The sequence below is a fragment of the Amyelois transitella genome, chromosome 22, assembly GCF_032362555.1.
Source record: "Amyelois transitella isolate CPQ chromosome 22, ilAmyTran1.1, whole genome shotgun sequence".
NCBI lineage: Eukaryota > Metazoa > Arthropoda > Insecta > Lepidoptera > Pyralidae > Amyelois > Amyelois transitella.
This window is the reverse complement of record NC_083525.1, coordinates 6,273,721-6,296,412: the sequence shown is the minus strand read 5'-3', so window position 1 is coordinate 6,296,412 and position 22,692 is coordinate 6,273,721. Positions and strand designations below refer to the sequence as shown.

At 36.8% G+C, this 22,692-nt stretch overlaps 2 protein-coding genes across 2 annotated transcripts; both read left to right on the top strand.

The window, feature by feature from the left end:
* Nucleotides 1-1,970: 1,970 nt before the first annotated feature.
* LOC106129882 (luciferin 4-monooxygenase) lies at nucleotides 1,971-8,953 on the top strand. The gene is made up of 11 exons (XM_013328576.2): nucleotides 1,971-2,181; nucleotides 3,005-3,212; nucleotides 3,816-4,008; nucleotides 4,304-4,471; nucleotides 5,119-5,287; nucleotides 5,722-5,856; nucleotides 6,799-6,930; nucleotides 7,376-7,456; nucleotides 7,714-7,860; nucleotides 8,496-8,661; nucleotides 8,743-8,953. The coding sequence occupies exons 1-11, from the start codon at nucleotides 2,080-2,082 to the stop codon at nucleotides 8,868-8,870; spliced, it is 1,629 nt and encodes a 542-aa protein (XP_013184030.2). The 5' UTR covers nucleotides 1,971-2,079; the 3' UTR covers nucleotides 8,871-8,953.
* A 3,051-nt stretch (nucleotides 8,954-12,004) lies between these two features.
* On the top strand, nucleotides 12,005-20,956 carry LOC106129856 (cytochrome P450 4C1). Its single transcript, XM_013328547.2, has 12 exons — nucleotides 12,005-12,110; nucleotides 12,542-12,727; nucleotides 15,713-15,819; nucleotides 16,551-16,638; nucleotides 16,992-17,098; nucleotides 17,497-17,575; nucleotides 18,051-18,126; nucleotides 18,526-18,790; nucleotides 19,087-19,155; nucleotides 19,386-19,560; nucleotides 19,925-20,104; nucleotides 20,496-20,956. The coding sequence occupies exons 2-12, from the start codon at nucleotides 12,547-12,549 to the stop codon at nucleotides 20,681-20,683; spliced, it is 1,515 nt and encodes a 504-aa protein (XP_013184001.2). The 5' UTR covers nucleotides 12,005-12,110; nucleotides 12,542-12,546; the 3' UTR covers nucleotides 20,684-20,956.
* Nucleotides 20,957-22,692: the final 1,736 nt, after the last annotated feature.

Genomic DNA, 22,692 nt, shown 5'->3' with positions numbered 1-22,692 from the left:
ACCACAAGGTTGCCCGGTACCTTCACACTAAACTTACATACATACATACATAAAATCACGCCTCTTTCCCGGAGGGGTAGGCAGAGACTACCTCTTTCCACTTGCCACGATCTCTGCATACTTCTTTCGCTTCGTCCACATTCATAACTCTCTTCATACAAGCTCGGCGGTTTCGGGTACTTTTGACCTGACCCTTTACCAGGACGTCCTTAATTTGATCAAGATACGTTCGTCTAGGTCTTCCCACTCCGACCTTTCCCTCCACACTCTCCTTGTATATCTGCTTAGTCAACCTGCTTTCATTCATCCTCTCCACATGACCGAACCATCTTAACATACCCTTTTCTATTCCTGTAACTACATCTTCTTTCACATCACAACATTCCCTTATCACGCTGTTCCTTATCCTGTCACTCAATTTCACACCCATCATACTCCTTAACGCTCTCATTTCCACTGCATTTATTCTGCTTTCATGCTTCTTTTGCCATACCCAACTTTCACTCCCATACATTAATGTCGGGACCAACACGCCCCTGTGCACAGCCAGTCGAGCCTTTTTGGATAGTTTCTGACTGCTCATAAAGGCATGCAAAGCTCCATTCACCATGTTCCCCGCGTTCACTCTCCTTTCAATATCACTATCATACTTGCCATCTGATGTAAACTTTGATCCTAGATATACAAACTCTTTCACTTGCTCCACTTTTTCTCCTCCAATCAAAATATTACATGCTGTCATTTCTTTCTCCATTTCAAAAACCAGTGTTTTAGTTTTACTTACGTTCACTTTCATTCCTTTCTCTTTTAAAGCTTCATGCATACAGTTTACCATCTCCTGTAACTCCTCCGCTGATGACGCCAGTATAACCTGATCGTCGGCATAGAGCAGACATTTGACGAGTAACTCATTCATCCTTAATCCACTTTTAGACTCTTTCAAATCTGTCAAACAGCTATCCATAAATAGGTTGAACAGCCACGGTGACGCAACACATCCTTGCCTAACGCCTTTCTCAATCTTAAACCACTCAGTGTGCGCTCCGTTTATCCTGACACAAGCACTCGAATCCTCATATAAGGATTTCAGTGCTCGTATTAAGAGACTGCTCACCCCATGCATAGAAAGTGCTGACCACAATTCATTCCTCTCAACTCTGTCATAGGCCTTTTCCAGATCTACGAATGTGCAATAGACTTTTGACTCTTGGCCAAAAACTTTTCGGCTATGCACCGCAAGGAAAAGACCTGATCAGTACATCCCATTCCCTTTCGAAATCCCGCTTGAGCATCCCATATTTTGTCATCAGTTTCATTCCTGACTCTATTAATCAATACCTTAGCATACAATTTGCCGACGACGCTAAGCAGGCTTATACCACGATAATTTTTGCAGTCCAGCTGTGACCCTTTTCCTTTGTAAAGTGGCACGATAACAGCCTTACACCAATCTTTTGGTACTCGGCCGCTTCTCCAACACAAATTGAAAAGGCAGTACAACTGACTAGCTACTACGCCTTTTCCTGCTTTAAGCATCTCGACCGACACTCTATCACACCCAGCAGCCTTTCCCGCTTTCATACTCTTAAGTGCTTCCACAATTTCGAACATTTCAATTTCGCCTTCCATCTCATTCTCTTTTTCTTCGCTATAGCAGAAATCTTTCTTATTTCCTTCCTTTTTTTCAAATAAACTTTCAAAATAGTCCTTCCATATCTTTAGTACACATTCTTCTCCTTTCACAACGCTACCATCCTGGCATCTGATCCTAGTCAGCTCTCTGGTTATAGTATTTCCTCGGGCTGACCTTACGGATTTCCAGAATACTTTCAGATTTGACTGAAAGTCTCACTAAACTTTCCCGAACAATAACTTTTTATTTTTAAACGTATTTAACTAGTACCTAGTGCAGATAATTATCATAGATAAATATAGGTAACACATGTATATCTTGTCATTGATGAACGATATATTTAGTCGGGCAGTCGTTTCGTGCGCGAGAACTGTTTTGGTTTTACGTACTGTATTTTTTTTATTTATTTATAAAATTTAATTTATTAAACATAAATAACTAGAAAAATGGTGGACAGTGATATTGTTGTGGCGTCCAAGTCGGAAGGATTCCATCTTGGACATTTGTTTTTGTCGATTATGAAGAAGAGTCCAGATGAACTCAATCAGGTTCGTAACTAGATAACTAAGAACTTAGGTATTAGTTTTTGTTCTTTTTTATTATTTAAATGATCCCGTCACTTGCCCGAAGGGTGAGACAGAGACTATATCTTCCTGCAAACTTTTGCTTCATCCACATTCATCAATCTTTTTATTCATGCTCGTCTATTAAGGTTGACTTGAAATTTCACAATAATGTTCCCGATTCGATTGTCATCTAGGCTAGGCCTGCCCGTTCCAATGTGGTGATAAATATCCATACTAATATTATAAATGTGAAAGTGTGTTTGTCCGTCTTTTACAACAAAACTACTAAACCGATCTGCATAAAACTTTGCATACATATAGTATGGAGTACGGAGAAGGACAAATGGTTTTTTACGTGAGGAGCCCTAGTATAAAGTTAAATAAGTACAAACTATTTGTGGCTTAGTGATCGTTTTGCCAGGCTGTCACACAGGCATAAATTAATCCTCGTTAATAGCTGAAGGTACAAACATACATAAAATCACGTCTTTTTCCCGGAGGGGTAGGCAGGGACTACATCTTTCCACTTGCCACGATCTCTGCATGCTTCCTTCGCTTCATCCACATTCGTAACTCTCTTCATACATGCTCGGCGGTTTCGGGTACTCTTGACCTGACCCTTTGCCAGGACGTCCTTAATTTAATCAAGATACGTTCGTCTAGGCCTTCCCACTCCGACCTTAGCCGAAGCCGAAACCGAAGGTAACCGAGACAATGACAAGAGTATTATGTTTATGACAATATAATAAATTGAAACGCGAAAATGCTGTAATTAGTATAAAATATTGATCTAATTAATTTACAGATAGACGCCGCCACAGGACAGAAAGAGACGAACGCATCGGTACTAAGTAGGTCTGTTCGCTTGGCCAAATGCCTGCGAAGACTGGGCCTACAGCCTGGGGATGTCGTGGCCTTGAGCGGTCCGAATCATATCAATATACACATTCCATACTATGCCGCTATGCTTAACGGATTACCCTTAGTTGGCGCCGATCGTACGTTTAAATATGGTAAGTGACATGTTAACTTAACAATTTTTAATCATATAGCTGGTCTTTAGTTAGTAGGTACCTACCTCACCTCTCTGGAGAAAAGAGCGCGGATCGGCAGATCCTAGATTTGATAAGTTTCTAACACGAAACGAACCTTTGCAGGGGAATAACTAACTCATATTGGATTACAGTTATAAAACATTGAAAGAAATGTACAGCTTTCCTTACAATGTTTTCCCTGACCACAATTTACTTAATAACTTATATCAGGAAAAGTCATTCGTAGGTTTATAGGGTACTTATTCAATCTGATTAAGTACCTGACATTTTTCGGACAAAAAAGATTTCCCTTAAAGTAGTTGTTAAATTAAAGATCTTACGTACGAGTAGAATGCCTATGTCATAATGTACGGACAAGAGTATTTCGGGCAACCCTCTTGTGCACCCCTAGACCACCTAAGGAACCTACATGCCTTATTTCCAATTTCTGAGCAAGCAGTGTGTGCTGCGCCTTATCCGTCACTCTGTTACGGAAGAGTATTCTGTAGAAAGATTATTTATATAGTTATTATATATTATATTAGAATATTACCTAAACGCAACATTTTATTTTGCCGACAGATGAAGTTTACGAGCTTTTTAAACGGACTGCGCCAAAAATAGCGTTTTGTCATTATGAAATGTCTGAAATTTTTGAGAGAGCCGCGAAAGCACTAAATTTAACCACAAAAATTGTAACTTTTGACAAAGGCAATTGCACAATGGATAAGTTTCTTGATTCCTATAATGAAGATGGATCTTTGGACGGATTTGCGTAAGTTTTAATTCTTCTTTAATTCTTGGGATTCTTCTTTTTGGCGAAGAACTGATAGGCCACGTTTAGGGTGCTAGACCCTAAACGTGGCCTATATGTCTTTTCGGGACTGTTGTCTCTATCTGGCCCGCAAGGGATATAGACGTGTTTACATAAATATAATGTATGGATGGATATTTTATCACTGGTGATAGAATCGTAAATTAATTTTCTTTTGTATTAGTTTAAATTTTAAGTATTGTGAATACATTACATACCTACTACCTAATACGAGTAACTATTATTATATTTCCAGACCAGCCAGTTTCGACCTGGAAAAAGTATACTTGTGGCTGATTGGCACAGGCGGCACCACGGGAGGGTTTAAGATAGCAGCCTTCAAACATCGGCCCTGGGTGGAGAAGACTGTGCAGTACTACCAAATGGTCAGACTGCTTCAGATGAAGCTACAAAAAGCAGTAAGGTAGGTAAACCTTCTAACAAGAAGTAACTGACGTATTTATCAACGCATAATAATTGTATAGGTAGTATTACGTTCCCACCTAAGCATTCTCTATTGAAATCACTTACAAGCTTTCTATTAAAATTCCGAGTACCTAGTGAGCGGATAATTTTTTTTTAATTTTTTTTGGTTTTGTTGAAATTTATTGACATTTTCTCTCACTCTCTCTTTCTTTATTTCTCACTATCAATGTGTGGCTATTTGGTTGATATCAAATATTACCCAGGCGCTGACTTTGCTTCGAAGCTTAAAAACCGTTAACCAACAATTTTTTAACAAAACCTAGAACTCTTTACTATTAAAAACGTAGTACGTAAACGTATAAAAAAATTGTACGAGTAGGTACAGCCACCCTTTAAAAACTTAATTATAAATAAAAGTTATTTATTCCAAGTAATTAAGTGACCAGTGTCATACTGTTAGTAAACTTACGACTGTTTTAGTTAAGTAGACACCCGAAATTCAATATTTATTATGCCGACTATTCTTGCATCATTCCTCCTTGATCACATGACTGGCTTTAGTTTTGTTTAGATGAAAAGGTCATGTTCCTCTGCCGGCATCTGCAAAAAAGGCTCCTAATGAAAAAATAATCATCATTTTTTCAGCAGCAAACAACCGAGCTGGGCGGAGAACCTCTCATTAAACCTGTCTCCGATACACTGGGTGTCCGGCTTCTTCAACCCGATCGCCATGGCTATAACCGGACAATGCAAACTGCAGACCTCAGCCGAACAAACTGCTGAGCATGTCATTGATGTCATTAATGAATATAAGGTAATAGACTGCCCGTCATCATCATATGATATAACGGAAAATCCCATTAATTCCCGTTTCCACAGGAATTTCGGGGAATAGTCTCTTATTGCTACACCCAAAGGCTTCATAAGGAACCCACATACAATTTCAAGTCTTTAGGACAAAGCCACTTATCGTTAAACAGCGGCCTTCCAGAAGAATGTAGAAAAAACTAAGTATAGGTATGTATGGCTTAGGATAAATGCAGCTGGGAACCATGGAGTTTCGAAAGAAATTGTTTGATCCACATCTAAAGAATGAACAACTATTCAACGCATATCCAAGCATCAACGCATATCAGAGAAAAAATTGAAATATTTACATCGCATCGCAACTTATTGAAATTGTTTTCAATTAGTTTTCGAACCGATGCGACTTTGTTATTGCTGTTAACATCCAAATTTTACTTTCAGCCCACCTCCGTGCTGATGGGGCCATCTCTGATGACGTCAATACTCAACCACGAGAAGCCATGTGACTTCAGTTGCTTCACTGTAATAACTTTGACCGGGGGACAGGTGTACAAAGATATACTAGTTAGATTGAAGGTAAGAAAATTGCTTGTACTAGATGTAGCGGGAGCGATAGTTGTTTATGTGCTCCAACCCTGTGTGTCCTATTTGTGAAATCTTTGCTTGCGCGATTTAGACTTCGCTGGCTGTAGTGACTTGGCTTCCCTTAGAGGAAAAAGACTTGATTTCTTTTTTCCTACACCATTGGAGTCTGGGCTAAAATTAAAATTTAAAATATAAGAGAGTCATTGGGTCAAAAGTATTTAAGTGAATCTCTCGCTTACGAAGCGTATTTATTGCATCATCATCATCCTAACTAAGGTCCCTGGTTGCGTTCTCACCCCATCGAGGTGCGTTTATTGTGCGTGAGGTTAGTCAAATTTTTTAATGAATCGACGCATTCGCTGGGTGCATTGTTTATTAAGGTATTCTATTTATATTATATTATCTCTATAGCTTTAGTATATCATTATCCGCGTCTGCATCTTGTGGAGACAAGGGATTAATAAAAATGCATAAAATTTCCTTTCTTTTAGGATTACGACAATCTACGATAATAAAAGAATTATCTGTGTTTTTACATTATAAATACAACAAATAAATACCTATAGATATATCATGTGGATCAATATTATCTGATAGTGAAAACTGCAACAAAATCTTCTGTCATAAAAAAGTATCTCATTAAAATAAAAACTTTAATTATTCATTCATTTATTCATAAAAGTACATAAAAATATAGCATATTAGGCATTGCTTGTTAAGTAACAATAGGCTTATTGTTAGGCCACATCATTCTTAATAAGTTTAAGAACGATGTGGCCTAACAATAAGCCTACAACACGCTACCAATGAAATATGTTTATCGAAAAAGAAAAAAGTATTTAGGAATTGTAGCAAGTGGAAAGATGACCTGCTTCCTCTGGGAAAACGGTACGTAAATGAACAATTTGTAATAAATATTACTTATTTTTTCAGCAACGTGTGAGAGAAGAAACATTGATATTTGTGGCTTACGCGCAAACGGAGACTTTGTGCCACTGTCTGACCCCGCTACCATTCGGCCCTCTCGGCAACTGCGGCCAACCTATGGCTAACGTCCAGTTGAGGGTAGGTTTACATACCCAGCAATTTTTTATTATTTCTCATCACTAGGCTGTTTGCATTTTGCAAGTCAGGTTAGTCGCATATGTAGGACTTAAGAATCTCTTTAACAAACTAGATGTCGAGTGTGTAATGAATCTCTTCAATCGAGACTATCGACCACCGAGAAAGAGATCACGCCGCTAGGCCTATTTATGATCATGGTGAAGTTTCTCTTAATCACCTTTTGCAACGTCCACGGGAAATAAATGGAAATATACTTTTTTAAGGTTTTTATTAGATACTCATTATTCCTACAGATAATAGGCAATTTTTTGTATTTTTGTTTGTAAAAAATAGCTCAAAACATTACGATTTTGGTTGAAAATTGGCAAAGACATAGATAGAGTGTAAACCTTCAGAAGTCTCCTCTGTATGAGCAATTATTACGGCAAATGTTTAATGTTTTCAGCTGGTAGACCCAGAAACAGGGAAGGACATAACAGAACCGAACACTCCAGGCGAGCTGTGGACTAAGGGACCAAGTTTCACAGTAAGTAGCTAAAATGTATTCTTTTAAGGACTATTGATTTTCTTATAATCTGCTTGGAGTTCTACCTCTTCTTACTCCTGGCTATAGTTCCGGTTACATCCTCAACATTCTGAAAGGGACCCCGGGGTACACCCTTGACCATGGATTGGATGAATCAGGTTTTTTTATTACAACGCTCTGCTTATGGTGATATTATAGAGATTTTACTTCTAACTTCATAACATGCAGTTTTCTGTGATTTAATAACTCCTTTTCAGGAATACTACAACTCACCAGAAGAGACTGCGCAGGCGTTCACAGAAGACGGCTGGTACAAGACCGGGGACATCCTGTATAGAGACGACAATAACTACTATTTCTTTGTCGAGAGGCTCAAGATGCTCATCAAGTATAGGAATCAACATGTATGTTCACTTTTTAACCATTTTGGCTGTCAATAAGTTAATGTCTGACTGGGAACAATGACGCTTTTCTTAGTTATCTACATTAGATTGAGTGCTTACCTACTTATGATATGATCTTAAGGTGAGGGAAAAATCGAGAGGATACCTTTATATCAGCCAATTGGATGTGTAAAGGACTATGATCCAATAAAACTATGTGTTAAGTTCTCCTGCAAATTTTGCGAAGGTCAGACGGGTTTGCTTTGTAAAAACCTGACTTACCAACCTAGGAACGTAACAACAAGCGCCTATATAAGATGAGGACGCAATAAGCACTCGCGCTAGGAGAATAATAATCGTAGGAGCTTCTATGGCAACTGCCTTATCATTTAACTAGCTGTGCCCGCGACTCCGTCCGCGTGGAATAGTTATTTTGGACATCATTAAAGCCCTCAAGGGAGAATAATTTTTCCCGTTTTTTCACATTTTCCATTATTTCTAAAGCCTTCGTTGATATATGGACTATTCAACACAAACAGAATTTTTCAATTCAAACCAGTAGTTCCTGAGATTAGCGTGTTCCAACAAACAAACTCTTCAGCTTTATAATATTAGTGTAGATTTCTGCTTACACATATATTATTTTGTTACTGTAGGTGCTACCAGTAGAACTGGAAGAAGTGATCCGCTCGCACGCAGACGTGTTCGACGTGGGCGTAACCAGCATCCCCTCGGAGCAAGACGGGGAGCATCCCGTGGCTTGCGTGGTGACCCGCCCCGGCAGCCACGTCACTGCTCAGCAGATACACACTCTAGTCGCTGGTAAGTGCGGCTTTTTCAGATTGAACGATATCTGTAGCGTAAAAGAGACGGGACGTTCACTAATGACTGGTATAATTGCAGACAAGCTGTCGGAGAGCAAGCAGCTGCGCGGCGGCGTGGTGTTCCTGCGGGAGCTGCCGCTCACCTCCACCGGCAAGCTGGCGCGCGCCGCGCTGCGCAAGCTCGTGCTCGATTGTGAGAGACTATAAAACATATCGGTGTTATAATTATAGTTCCCAGCAATAATGTAAATATCCTCTCTATGTTTTAAATAAATTTATTTTTTATCTTTCATTTTTATTATCATTTTTGTGGTACCTATGAAACAGCAAACATCCCTGAATACTGGATAAGAAAGAAAGAAGAAAGAAATACATCAAGCCACGAACCTTTCATAAGAACACTTTATTCTCCATCACACCAAGAAGAAACCTATAGAAAGTGACAAATATACCATCCTTGTGGACCGATGTGTAACAAATTAGATATGTGCTTCGTTCATTAGACACTTTTTGGCCTGGACACAAGGGAAACACACTCTATAGATTTCATCATCGCTCGTTAACCGCGGTTTCGTTCCGGTTGCGTCCCTATGGTCACGATTTGGCAAATCCTGACATAAGTTTTAGGATTTCGGGAACCAACTGGCATATTACATGGCAATTGTTGCTGTATCATTGCCATTAGTTACTAAATTGCACAATTCAAATTCTTTACGTTACGTACTTTAGAAAGCGGAGAATTTTCAAGGGTTTTCGTTTATTTTGTACTTTCAACGCGTTACATTGCAACATCACATAAAAAAAAAATCAAGCGCATCAAATTATCGAGAGGACAAACAACTCAACTGCCTGTAGCAGTAGGTGGTACTCTCTACTTTTTGGGAGATTATCATCCTTAGAGCGTTAATACCGGTTGCGCCCTCGACTTTCTGGTGAGGAGGCGTGGTGGTGGTGGATTAGTGCGAAAATTTAAAAGATTACTACTTTGATAAGGTTCTTATATGTGTTTAACTTAAGCGGAACTGGTTTCGTAAAATTAATGTCAAACACTTTCTCTCGCATATAGGTACATGACCTTGTGATACTAAGTCTATAGAAAATGCATGTACTTAAATGAACATCGTCCTAAAGTAAGTTGACAATTTCTTAATGTGTCTTTGGCAGATTGATATGATCCAGAGTATACCCTGCAATATATTTTCATATGAAAATATAATGAATGTATATCCTGGAATATATATCGCTCATCAAAAGCTCCTATTTATAAATTTGTCAGATGGACAAGTGCATGCAAGCCCAAGTAAAGCCTACATATTTATTTCTCTTACGTTGCTCCTTAGTTGGTTCTACGTTGTGGGTATCGGGGAACAGAGATGCGGGGAGAGACTATAAAATTTAAGCAGTTTTCTTAAAAAAATTGATGAACCGCGGTTAATTTATATTTTCTTCGTGATTATGTTGCATCTTCTATTTTAAGCTATGGCAAAGCACGTTCTAAAACATTCTTAACTCTTTTATAGTACCAACTCTTGTCACTTGGGATACTACTTATATCTAATTTCCTCTTCTTCCTACTAGCGTTATTTTCACAAGTCTCGTTTACATCCTAAAGTCTAAAGTGATTGAAGAAGAAATGATCTCTCTAGTATTTGCCACGCGGGTTGTAAGAATCGATTATTTAAGTACATAAATACTTCCTTTTTCTCCATATTTTGTACATCGCGTGTGTGGTTCAAGAGATCGCAGCATAATAATGTAATGTAGACCACTTAGAGGAAAATCCTTGCAGATAGCTGACCGCAATCTCACATCGTCGGTTTACTTATTTTACTGACTTCGGTAGTTACGGTACATACATTTTAAAATATTAACGCACATTGTTGTCACCACGAACATAATGTCTGTTATGTCTCATTTCGTTTTTGTTTTTGACCAGTCGCGAATTTTAAATATAGAAGGTACTAGTATACTTTCGTACACATTTCTTTAAAATTCGGCGATATTATTTTAGTTACACTTTATAGGTATTATTAACATTGTCAACGCGACCACAGCAAAGAATAGGTATATACCTACCATATTAAATCAAAGTATTATTCCTTTTTATCTCAAGAAAACACCCGGACCTTAAAATAACTTTATCGTACCTATAAATCCATCTACATTTCTTTGACTGATAGGTAAATATTTTAAAGAGTCACAAAAAAAGGGAACATAATTAGGAAGTAAGTATCTAGTGAGATCGATAAAAAGTGTAAAGGGTGAAGTGATAGTAATTATCTCTGTCTCGACCCCAATTTATCAAAAGTCCTAATTTATTATGTAAGCTGGGATCGGTGAACAAGAAGAGGGCTTGAACATAAACTCAATGATACCTCGGAAAAAATTAACTCTGATTTTGGAGTTATCACTACGTTGGGCCCGAATTAATTTCGTGTGCATAATCAAATCAGACACTATTGTCCCTATGATACACTAAAAAAATACATGGATATCTATAAAAAAGAAGAATCCTGTTTCAATTAAGAATTAATCTCACACACAAATTTTTTTATTGAAAAATATGTTTTTTTTTTATTATATAATATTAGAAAGGGGTTTTTCATGCAATGACTATGTCACCCCTAAGCGAGGTTACGAAATATGCAGAATTACTTTCATTACAGACAAGTTATCATTACTTACCTCGAACTAGTACTAACTTATCAACTTATCGAAGGAGCTTTTCAGGTGCAAGTAACTAAAATTTTATACGAGAAAAAAAATATTTATGAACCAAGAAATTCCCAAGTCTATAATTTATTGTCTTCCGCTTATTTATAATAAACAGTAAAGAGATTAAAAAACTGAAAAGTTTGGTAGAAGTTTTATTAGCGTAGGAATTTTAGATCCACTAAAGTTACAAGTACCATTGTTAGCACATTTTTTTCTTCTAAATCCACAGAAAGCGACGAAGTGTGGTCCTTTTCTTTTTTCGTGGTGCTGTCCGACTATAATTACCTACTTATTAAAAATTACTAATTACTAAATATTAATTACTTTTGTTTCCCAAGTCTAGCTATACTTACTAACCTTTTTTGAAGCGATTCAGACCTCGAGCAAGCAAGACTAGTTATTTACTGTATATTTTGTAGATGAACCTACCTGATGAAACCTTGTTTCTATATAGTAGGTACTTACAAAATTAAATGCGACAATTATTTTTTTCGGTGGACATAACATAAACCTGCGTAATAAACGATTTTATCTTCGGTCCAGAAAAATCTTACATAACCATATGCAACGGAATGGTGGAATGTTGAACCATGAGGTTCCACACGCAGTGAGTTGCTCCGAGTATCCAGTGGTGAACGAATCGTGTGTGTTCAAGTGTGTGTAAACGAATATACGAATTACCTTATATGGACGTTGAATAAAAATAAAAAGTTGCTGCCAAAAGTACTTCGGGTAAACGTAGGATATATTTATAAGACACAATTAATAAATAAACACGGTTTAGGTATTTTTATTAACTTTTTAAACCTATCATTTTATTTAAGTAGAGATATATTTAAGGGTGGTTTATCTTCTTCAAACCACAAAGGTGGACTGTTGAATAATGTTTTATTTTTAATATAAAATCCGCAGATTATGCTTGCACGTTAACTTTGTTACATATTATAACTTTGTAACAATAAAGCGGTAAAAATTAAGACAAATCGGCGTAAAGCTTTGATACTTCAGAAAAGATTTATCATGGTTTGGTTGTTTAATTTTGAACCTTATTGTCATCAAATTGAAATTTATATTTTTATCGTTGGGTGAGCTACCACATTCTTGAAAGTAGGTAAATAATTTTAACGTACATTTCCATTTTTAATACATAATTTATTTTTCAGAAAAAATGATGTCTGAAGAAATCCTGCCAGCGATAACAGCAGTAGCAGTAAGTTTGCCGGTGTTCATCTACTGGCTGTACTGGCGATGGACCCACAGGCGAATGCTGGAATTGGCCAAGTTGGTGCCAGGACCTCCAGCTTTCCCTATAATCGGCAATGCTCTGATTTTCATGACACGGCCTGAAGGTAAGGTAACACAATAATTACAAATGTCGTAAGAATGTGTCTGTTACTCTTTCAGTACTGAGTGGAATATAGCTTAGACATTGAAATTACAGAATAAGTTAAAATTTATTGCGATTTAAGGCGGACGAAGTCGCGGGTAACAGCTAGTAAATCTATAAACGGAGCAACGCAGAGGACAATCTTCTTGGTCGGTGGGCCGATTTTAAAAAACATTAAGGTTTCTAAGCTAATTTTTCCAAAATAATAGCCATAAATATCAGGAATCTACATTGTTGACTCAATTATAAAGTTATATTTCACTAAATTGCTGAAATGATATAGTCATAAGTGGTTATATTATAAGGTAAAGATGATTTTCTTTTTATAAAAAATAGGATTACGGTTTCTGTAATATGGTCCACGATGGTGAAAAATAATTTGTTCGAGGTTTGAGTATGGTAATTTAGGTTACCCGGTATCACATAATCAGTATACCTACCTAAACATCTTATGTGTCATGTCACATAGACTTCCTAAGTCGCCGACCTAAGATGATTAGCTTGGTTATAGATAAATACAACTATTATCTATATCAGGTAGTTGGTAGTTGTGGCACTCAGACATAATGATTCGCTAGTTATTTAACCGGGGCATGTCCCATGGAATTCTGTTTAGACGTAGAAACAGTTCCGCATGTTTATTCTGTATATCGCGATGTAGCAACGACGTTACTTTATGCAAAACTTATTTATATGATTTATTTATTATGCATTTTTAATTATTTATAATTATATTTAATTATGGCCGATTTATGATGACAATAAAATCACTTCCGAAGTTTAGTTTGTGCGAATGTTATTGCTTGTAGGTACTCTTCTTTGATATTGGTGATTCTACCATGGTCATGTTTACTCTTTTACTCATGTTTGTTCAATAAATTGACAGATATTTGACAGACATATAAGTAATTTGGTTAACCTACATATAAACATACATACATCCACCCATTAATCACGCCTCTTTCCTGGAGGAGTAGGTAGAGACTATATATTTCCACTTGCCATGATCCCTCCATATTTATTTCGCTTTATAAGCCGTTTCATACAAGTTCGTAGGTATCGAGTACTCTTGACTTGACCTGTTGTCAGAACTTCTCTGTTTTGATCAACGTACGTGCGTCTAATAGCTCTTACAACTCCAACGTTTCTTTACATTCTCAGTTTGGTTCTTATTATGGTAATTCTGGATCGTAACTGACTATAATCGTCTTTACCGTCGTTTATGCGTTACAGTGTAAAGTAATCGCTCATTTTACGGAATATACCTGCTCGTTAAATACTTAACTCATTCATAGTATATTTCATTCACATTCTTTGCGCACACATTATTATCCTTCGAGCTTTCCTCATGCTTACATGACTTGAATTTTTAAAAATGAACTTTTAACGGTTAAAAGTGATGATTCTTTCCAAACGGCTGAGAGCGAAGAATAAGATAAATTGTGTAAGATGAAAATTAACTAAGTTATTAAAAGGTAGATCGAAAATGTCGGTCAAGGGTTAGAGATTATTTTGTAAGAAACCGTTGCATATAAGTACATAGTTTCGTTTCAAAGGGCCACGTCACATACTTATGCTGTTACTAATGATCCGATATGGTTTAGATTCCCATGCAAAGGTTGTGGAGGTTAGACAGGAGTCGCTTCGTGTAAAAGCCTGATGTTTTACCACGACCTTAGATTTGGTTAGGCAGGTTTTAACACGACGCGAGTCCAGTCTATCCTCTGCAACCTTTGAAGGGGAACCTCACCAATATTTGAACATGGTTACATATCCAGTTACTTCAATGTGCAGGCTTATGTTATCACTCACCGTAAGATCATCCATGAGGAAACCCTTAAAATGGTTAACTATCAAAAGCATCCTTTAAAATTGCTATAGGTACTCGTAGTAAGTTTTGTAAGAAACATTAAGTAATTTACACCTTTTATATCCCAGAAGTGTATTAAAACCTGTTATAACTATATGAGTAGGTACACTACACAATAAAGCAAAACTTAACACAAAAATAAAAATGCAGTAAATTAAAAATAAATACCTAGTTACTTTGGTATGAACATAATAAAATAAACAAGTGTCAAAGGTGTTGCTATAAAGTTTTGTAAATTTTGCCTTAAAAAGTAAAGCGGTACATTATTTAAAAAAAAGTCAACAATGATTATGTATTTTTATCACGCAAATGCAAACGTGATTTTGGTATTTTATGGCTGTATTTACTTCATCTGCCTCAAGGAAAAAGAATAATACATAGGCACAGGTTCAAATCCTAACGCGGCCATTTACAAATGATTCATGAGTTATGTTTTTAAAGACGATGGGGGACGTATATTCAGGATGTGTGTGTAACCATGATTCGAAATGAGTTTACTTTTTTCAGTTAAATTTTTTTTTTGGCCTAAGTATTGTTTTTGTTTTTTTTTTATCTAGCCTTCTGGTTTTTATCAAACATAAATTGTATTTTTTTCTTCTTTTTATTTATTTTTTTATGTACACAAAACTATATTTTGTTTTTGGTAAAGTATGTATATTGAACATTCTTAGGGATATTTGTACAACATATTTCCCCTGCATAGGTTGTAAAAACAAAATGGGAGTCACTTCGTGTAAAAACTTGACTTACCCATTCCAAGATAGAAGTCATAGCCGTCCCCCGGGACCTTCTCCAGTGAGATGAAGATGTAAGTGGGACTAATGCGGACCCTTGCGGGGTAGACAGAGCCTTGAAAATAGTCTTGAAAACCCCGATAGGCCACGTTTAGCTGTTTGAATTAATGATGGAATTGAGATTTAAATAGTGACAGGTTGCTAGCCCATCAGCTAAGAGAAGAATCCCAAGCCTATCCATTAGTCACTTTTTCCGACATCCATGGAAAACAGATTGAATGGTCCCTTTGTTTTTGCTATTGGTGCCGAGAACCACACGGCACTTAATCTGTCTTGTTTCTAGAACAACTGAAGAAGATCGCTGCTCTTTTGGACTTGTACGGGCAGTACACAAGGGTATGGCTGGGGCCAGATCTCAATATCGTGGTGAAGAATCCTGCTGATGTCAGAGTAAGTATTACGAGTGATTTAATGCAGAATTGAAAACGGTGTAAAACTAATCGCCTTAAGATAAAAACTATTTATGACTTAGTTAAAAGTATCATACTTATAAGATAAAATAATAAAAGTTGTACGGATATGATTGCGAAAATGAGTTACACACAAAAAGTATACGTCGTAATAAGGCTCTTTTTATCCACATCCATCAATATAAACCATACTTATTATAAAATTGAAACAAATATCGATTTCTGTAAAATCAACAAAAGCGGAAATGTGTTTTTAGAATTTCAGTCTGTTTGTATGTTTGTACTTGCATCACGCGAAAACTTTTCGTCTAATTGAATGAGGTTTTCTCAAATGCGTTTTGCTTGAACATAAAAACTGACAAAGATTTCTCCCCCAACCCCTCTAAAGGGCCAATACAGGGGGTTAGCTTTAAACATATTTCATTTTATGGCGGACGCAGTCGCGGGGAACAGTTAGAAAGTCATAAAATCGTATCTTGATACCATGAAAATAAGTGATTAAACACACGTCCCTTATGAAAAGAGTAGGTAATGAGTGTAAAATCTGTAGAGATCGCAGCAAGTGCAAATTCATATAGTCTCTGCCTACCCTTATGGGAAACAGGCGTGATTTTATGTATTCAAGTCTCCGACTCCAATACAGTGCTGGCCAAAGATCCTGACAATTGACAGAAAAAGTTATTTCATATTTTTCTTGTTTCTGGTTTTCAGTTGCTGCTCACAAGTAATAAAGTGAACCACAAAGGTCCCCTTTACAACTTTATGAAGCCTTTCATTGGTGAAGGGATCCTAACAGGAGGTATGAAGTACAATGAAGTCATTAATAATAAAAAAAAATACAAAATGGATAAATGTTAATGATATTTGGCACAGAAATAAACAAACCTTCAAAAGGTGCTAATATCTGGAAATTCCCAGGGGAGCAGAGCAAAAGCAAATGCTAGTTTGTATAAGTAATACTTAGTATTTATTACTAGTTCATTGGACGACTTGGCAAAAGGTCAGTAGGTAGTTTCGGACAAAGAGTGACCATAGATTTACGAATGTTGATGAAGAGAGAGAAGAATGCAAGGATCGTGGCATGAGGAAAGATGTAGTCTCTGCCTACCCCTCCTGTGTTATATATTTGTGTAATACTAGTTTATATGGCAGGTGCCACCTGGCGAAATCACAGGAAGATTGCGAATCCGTCATACAACAAAAAAGCAGTCCAACATTTCACGGCGGTTTTCAACCGGGAAGCGACAGACTTAGTCAAGGTTTGGTCCAAAATGTAATTGAAAAAATTCGCTTATATACATTCCCGCGGTATTTTAGTGCACTTTTGAACCACATGAGAAACCTACATGTAATTTCAACTCCCTAGACTGAGCGGTATGGGCTGAGTGATGATATGTCAGTGAAACGATGATTTTATCCTTCTTCATTATAAATGCATACACACATATATATTTAATCACGTCATTTTCCCTTGCGGGGTAGACAGTACCAACAGCCTCGAAAAAACTTAAAGGCCACGACCAGGTAGATTTCTTAATAGTGCAATTGAGATTCATAATGAATTCAAAAGATCTTTATAGGGTGATAGGTACTTTAGTCAAAGATTTTTCTTATTAATCATAGGAAGACTATAGATACATTTTCTATTGATTTACAGGTTTTACTGAGCAAAGATCCAAGTGTCACGTTTGACTTGTATTTCGATATGGTGAAATGTACAACGCAATGTGTCTGTCGTAAGTGTTACTTAATTGTATGCACATAACTCAGATTTAGATTAAAAACTTGTTCGTCGACTGCTTCTGATCTTTGAAAGTTTTATCACCTCTTAATGAAACTTGTAGATATATTTTCTATACCATACATAAATACTTACAAATATACTTATAATCAAATATGGGAAAAGTTCCCCTGGCAATGTTGCTGGTTGCTGAGGTCAGATGGAAGTCGCTTCGTGTAAAAACCTGACTCACCTAAAGCAGGATCATTGTCAAAGGCGCACTCTGGGCTCCTCTCCACAGAAGTGAGGACTTTACGCAAACTACTACCGTCCAGAGGATGATGACATTAGTAAAAAAATAGTTTATGGAAACCTAGGAATTAGGTTCCCGATTCAGAAGTGGAAAAGCTAAAAATAATAAGTGTATAATTAGCTAATAATACAAAGTATTTATTTAAGTTAAAAGCTACATAAATATAATTTTTCACCAGAGACATTGATGGGATTATCGAAAGAAGATTCACAAAACGTTTTTCTGATGGATGATGTTGTTCGTGATACTCAAGGGTAAGTCACATGCATGTCTTTAGGAATGATTCCGTTATTACGAATCTTTGGTAAATATTTAGAAAAAAATCTTTTTGCGCTTAGTAGTTTAACGCAATATACAGTTCCCCTGGTGGCATGGCCTTAACATTTCAGCTGCATACATACATACAAATAGTCACGTCTATATCCCATACGGGGTAGACAGAGTCAACAGTCCCGAAAAGACTGAATGACCACGTTCAGCTGCTCGGCTTGATGATGAAATTGAGATCCAAATAGCGACAGGTTGCTAGCCCATCGCCTAAAAAAAGGATCGCAATTTTATAAGCCTATCCCTTAGTCCTATTCTTTTTGTTTTGGTGCCGGGAACCACACGGCACAATTCAGCTACATATAATACTTTTATAATCCTTCCAGAATCTACGACGTGCTCTTCAAAAAGATGACTCGTTGGTGGTTGCAAATACCACTTATAAACTGGTTGACAGGCACGCGGAAAAGAGAAATGGATATTATAAAGATGTTAGACGGATTTACGTCAGATATCCTGGAGAAAAGACGCAGGGCTCTGAAAGTCGAGGATGTAGATGAAGATGTCATGGGTATTGTAGATAGGTACATCCTCAGTGGAGAGTTGACGGATCAGGAGATTAAATGGGAGACCTTCACATTGTTTACTACTGTAAGTACTTACTTTTAATTTATTGGGTTTTATGAGTGTTTATTGGGTTCGGCGTTTGTTTTAAGTAGGAAATAATAAGACAAATAAATGTAAGTATACGAGGAAAATAAGCAATTTATATTATGCTAGCCCTAAAGTTGGTTCGATATTTGTGTTTTAAGATCGATATTATAACAAGACGCACTATGAAATACTCACAAGATGTGTTTTACGGTGGAATATTAAATCTCGAAGCGAGGCATACTAAGAAGGTTACATCACATTTAAGTAAATGTTGTTGTTTTTTTATTTTTCAGAGTCAAGAAGCGTCTGCCAAAATAGCGAGCGGAGTTTTACTATTTTTGGCTCACCTCCCTGAATGGCAGGTAATTTAAACTTATTATTTATTCTTTAAACCAGTTACACTGGTTTTTCACTGCGCTTCCTACATGAAGATATACAGGAATAGATAGGCAGGAATTCTACTTGTTACCTAAAGTCTAGAGCTCTCTTTCTTATTTGCTGGCTTTGGAAATATCAAAGCTGGGATAAAATATCAGAGTGTCACCTCTTACTAAAACCATCTCAGAATTTTTTATATTATCGTCTTTTTCAGGATAAAGTCTACAACGAAATAGTAGAACTGTTAGGACCTGACGACGAGCCGGTTACCGAGAAGCAGGTGAAGGAGCTGCAATACCTAGACATGGTGTTCAAAGAGACCCTGAGGTTCTTCTCCATCGCAGCCATGACACAGAGGACAGTGGAGGAGGAAATTGCAGTGAATGACGGTGTGTGATCTATACCTGTAAATTTTTTTTAACTTTGCTGCACATAAAAATGTATAAAAATGGCTTCCTCTACTAGTCGTTTTTAGACCAAAACATAAGGTTAAAACACATTACGTAAAATACATACTTAGTTTACATGCAGATTGAAAATTTAGAAAAATGACGAATCTTCTCGGCTTCGGAAGCTAAAATTTGGTAGGTATGTTCCTCTGGTAGAGTAGGGATGCTCTTAGAAAAATTATTCTGAAATTCTCACTGGAACAGGAAGTAAATAAAACTTTTCATTTTACGCGGACGGAGTGATATTCATAATCAAATTTAATTAGGGTGACTAGGTTTTTATTCTCTTCTGGTATCTTTCCAGGGAAAATAACGTTACCAGCGGGAACATCCCTGGTTATCCCCATCCATGAGATCCACCGGGACCCTCAGTATTGGGACGAACCACTGAAGGTGAAGCCAGAGCGGTTCCTACCAGAAAACATCAAGAGAAGGGACCCAAATGCCTTTGTGCCGTTTAGCTTGGGTGCTATGGACTGTTTGGGTAAGTTTTCTTTAGCCAGGGGCCATTTCTTTGCTGTTAATTTTTCTTTTTCTAACAGCGTCAGAAAACTAACTTAAATGCCTTGCACCATAATTATCCTCCTGGTTTTAGGCGTTGCGTCTTGATCTTTATCGAAAGAAGGTCCACCTCTTAGAAAGACCAGAATTGGGTAAATCATATTAAAGTGGCTCCCTTATCAGACTAGACTTTGGTTCAAAATACACCAGAGGAAATTTAGTATCGCCCAGGACTTCACACCAGTGGAAATTTTATGACAGTTACTCTTTTCTTTTACACAAATACTGACTAGGTATATATGATCTATTTAAATCGAGACACTACCTAAGATATATGTACATATATATATCCAAACTTCTGACAATTATTTCAGGTCGGGTGTACGCCACAGCTCTGATCAAAATCCTCGTGGTCCGCATTCTGAGGCAGGTGAAGCTGGAAGGTTCTGGAAGCCTGGACGATCTGGAACTCCATGTGGCTATATCTGTGAAGCCTGCGAAGGGCTACCGCATGAAGACCCGCTCTAGGAGACTTAGCAATGGCGTGCATAGGAGCTTGTAGATATTAACTGGCATATTAAGATGAGTGTACATTGAGTAAGCCCTAAATTAAGTTTTATTGTATTAAATTGTTATTTTTTCATAACCAATGTCAAATGTACCTACCTATATTTTTTATGTCCTTTTCAATAACACTGGAAGGTTGTTTAAATGCAATGTATTAGGTCATTTGTATCAAGTTTACAGATACATTTTATATTATACTAAGAACTTATTACTGAAATTTTGTGATAAATTATAGGCTATTTTCATGTAAGTAGGTATTAAAACGAGTATTGCCGCTGTTAAAGTTTGTTAATTTTTTTGATTGTATCATTGGAGTCAAGTAATTTCAAATGCTAATTCTATTGTTAATTAAATTGTCAATACAGTACTGTGTATTTGATTTATTAAATCTCCTTTTAAAGTAGAAGCCATTACATCAAAAGAAACATACAAATCAGTTTTATTTGTATTATTTTAATGAAAAGACTAGTGTTTCAAATACTTACTACAAAGACGAATTAATGCATTGCCATTACTACAAGATCGTGGACATATACAAACCCCGGGCTTCTTTCCAGAGAGGTGAGAACTCCTCCAATTTGTACTGTCACTTATCATCTCACCACCAACCAAGGCATGAATTAAAACAATACATTAATACATATGCATATATTCACATAAATTTCTATAGTGCACATTCAGCTGTATGGCTTTATGATGAAATTTAGATTTAAACAGTGTCAGGTTGCTAGCCCATTACCTTCACGAGAAATCACAAGTTTATAAGCTTCTTAGTCGCCTTTAATGACATCCATGTGAAAGATATGGTTTTATTTTAAAGTGCCGGTAACCACATGGCACAAATGTCTCAATTGAACCTGGCCTTTCAATCTTCGAAACTGATGGCTCTGGGAACCCCGTAAGATACTTTATTGAAAGCGATACCCCGTAAGACATAATGCCTTTTCAAAGTTTGTGAAGAAACTCCTTGAGATAGATACACTTTGACTACAATTCTCTATGGGAAAGCATGAATTCATAAGAATGTTGAGATACATCAGAAAATACGACATGGACTAAAGGTGAATCAAAATTAAGATTAACCTACATCTAATCGTATTATTTTTGCGCAGGCTCCTCTTTTAAAACTTTCGCAAATTCATCTGATCATAATATTTTTAAGATTTAAACATCTACAAAAGATATACGGCCTGTCTTTAAATGGACATCGTATAAAATGCAACACCTGTACACTGTCACATAATTTGTCGTGAGTTCCATTAAGTACGATAAATAAGAAATTTCACATGAAATAGCTGCAATTACTTTGGGATTTCATCTTGTTTTACGATTTATTAAACTTGCGAAATTTGTTTTGAAATGTTTGTAAAAATGAAAGTATTTTTTATTTGGTTATTAACGTACTTTACAAATTATTAACAACAAAAAACAGATCTTTGTCACAACGTTACCAGCAGTTAACCTTTTAATCTAAGGAGCATCGGTGGTCGAGTGGTTGAAACATGCGACTTTGAAAAGCGTCCCAGTTCAAGGTACACAGAGATTTGAATTACAAACTTTCCTATCCCTCTTACCGCAACCACTGATACTTTTTTTAATTTTATACATATATTAGTTACATCATCAACGGATTCTCTTACGGCAAAAGAAAAATACCATGAAGAAACCTGCACTTTCAGTCAGCTTGATGTGTATATAACCAAACCATGATCCAAGCTGGGTTAAGTTCCATCTACCTTCAAGGTATCTTTTTTCATACCTACGAGGACCTTGACCAAATTAAGGACGTCCTGACTAGGTCAGGTCAAGAGTACCTACCCGAAACCAGTGAATGAAGCGTAAGAAGTAAGTATGCAGAGATCGGGCAAGTGCAAAGATGTGGTCTCTGCCGGGATCCCTTTCATTCGAATAATTTTTTTTGTCCTATTTTAGTTTAGCTTAACGCGTTACGCATAGTACTACTTTTGTCATAATAGTTTTTTGCCATAATTGGTTTTGGCATAC

Bases quoted from the DNA above. Each gene is read 5' to 3' on its own strand.
- LOC106129882 (XM_013328576.2), top strand. From the start codon at position 2,080: ATGGTGGACAGTGATATTGTTGTGGCGTCCAAGTCGGAAGGATTCCAT. The intron at 2,182-3,004 runs GTTCGTAACTAG...ATTAATTTACAG, and splicing joins GTCCAGATGAACTCAATCAG to ATAGACGCCGCCACAGGACA. The intron at 8,662-8,742 runs GTAAGTGCGGCT...GTATAATTGCAG, and splicing joins GATACACACTCTAGTCGCTG to ACAAGCTGTCGGAGAGCAAG.
- LOC106129856 (XM_013328547.2), top strand. From the start codon at position 12,547: ATGATGTCTGAAGAAATCCTGCCAGCGATAACAGCAGTAGCAGTAAGT. The intron at 12,728-15,712 runs GTAAGGTAACAC...TCTTGTTTCTAG, and splicing joins TTTCATGACACGGCCTGAAG to AACAACTGAAGAAGATCGCT. The intron at 17,576-18,050 runs GTAAGTGTTACT...ATTTTTCACCAG, and splicing joins TACAACGCAATGTGTCTGTC to AGACATTGATGGGATTATCG.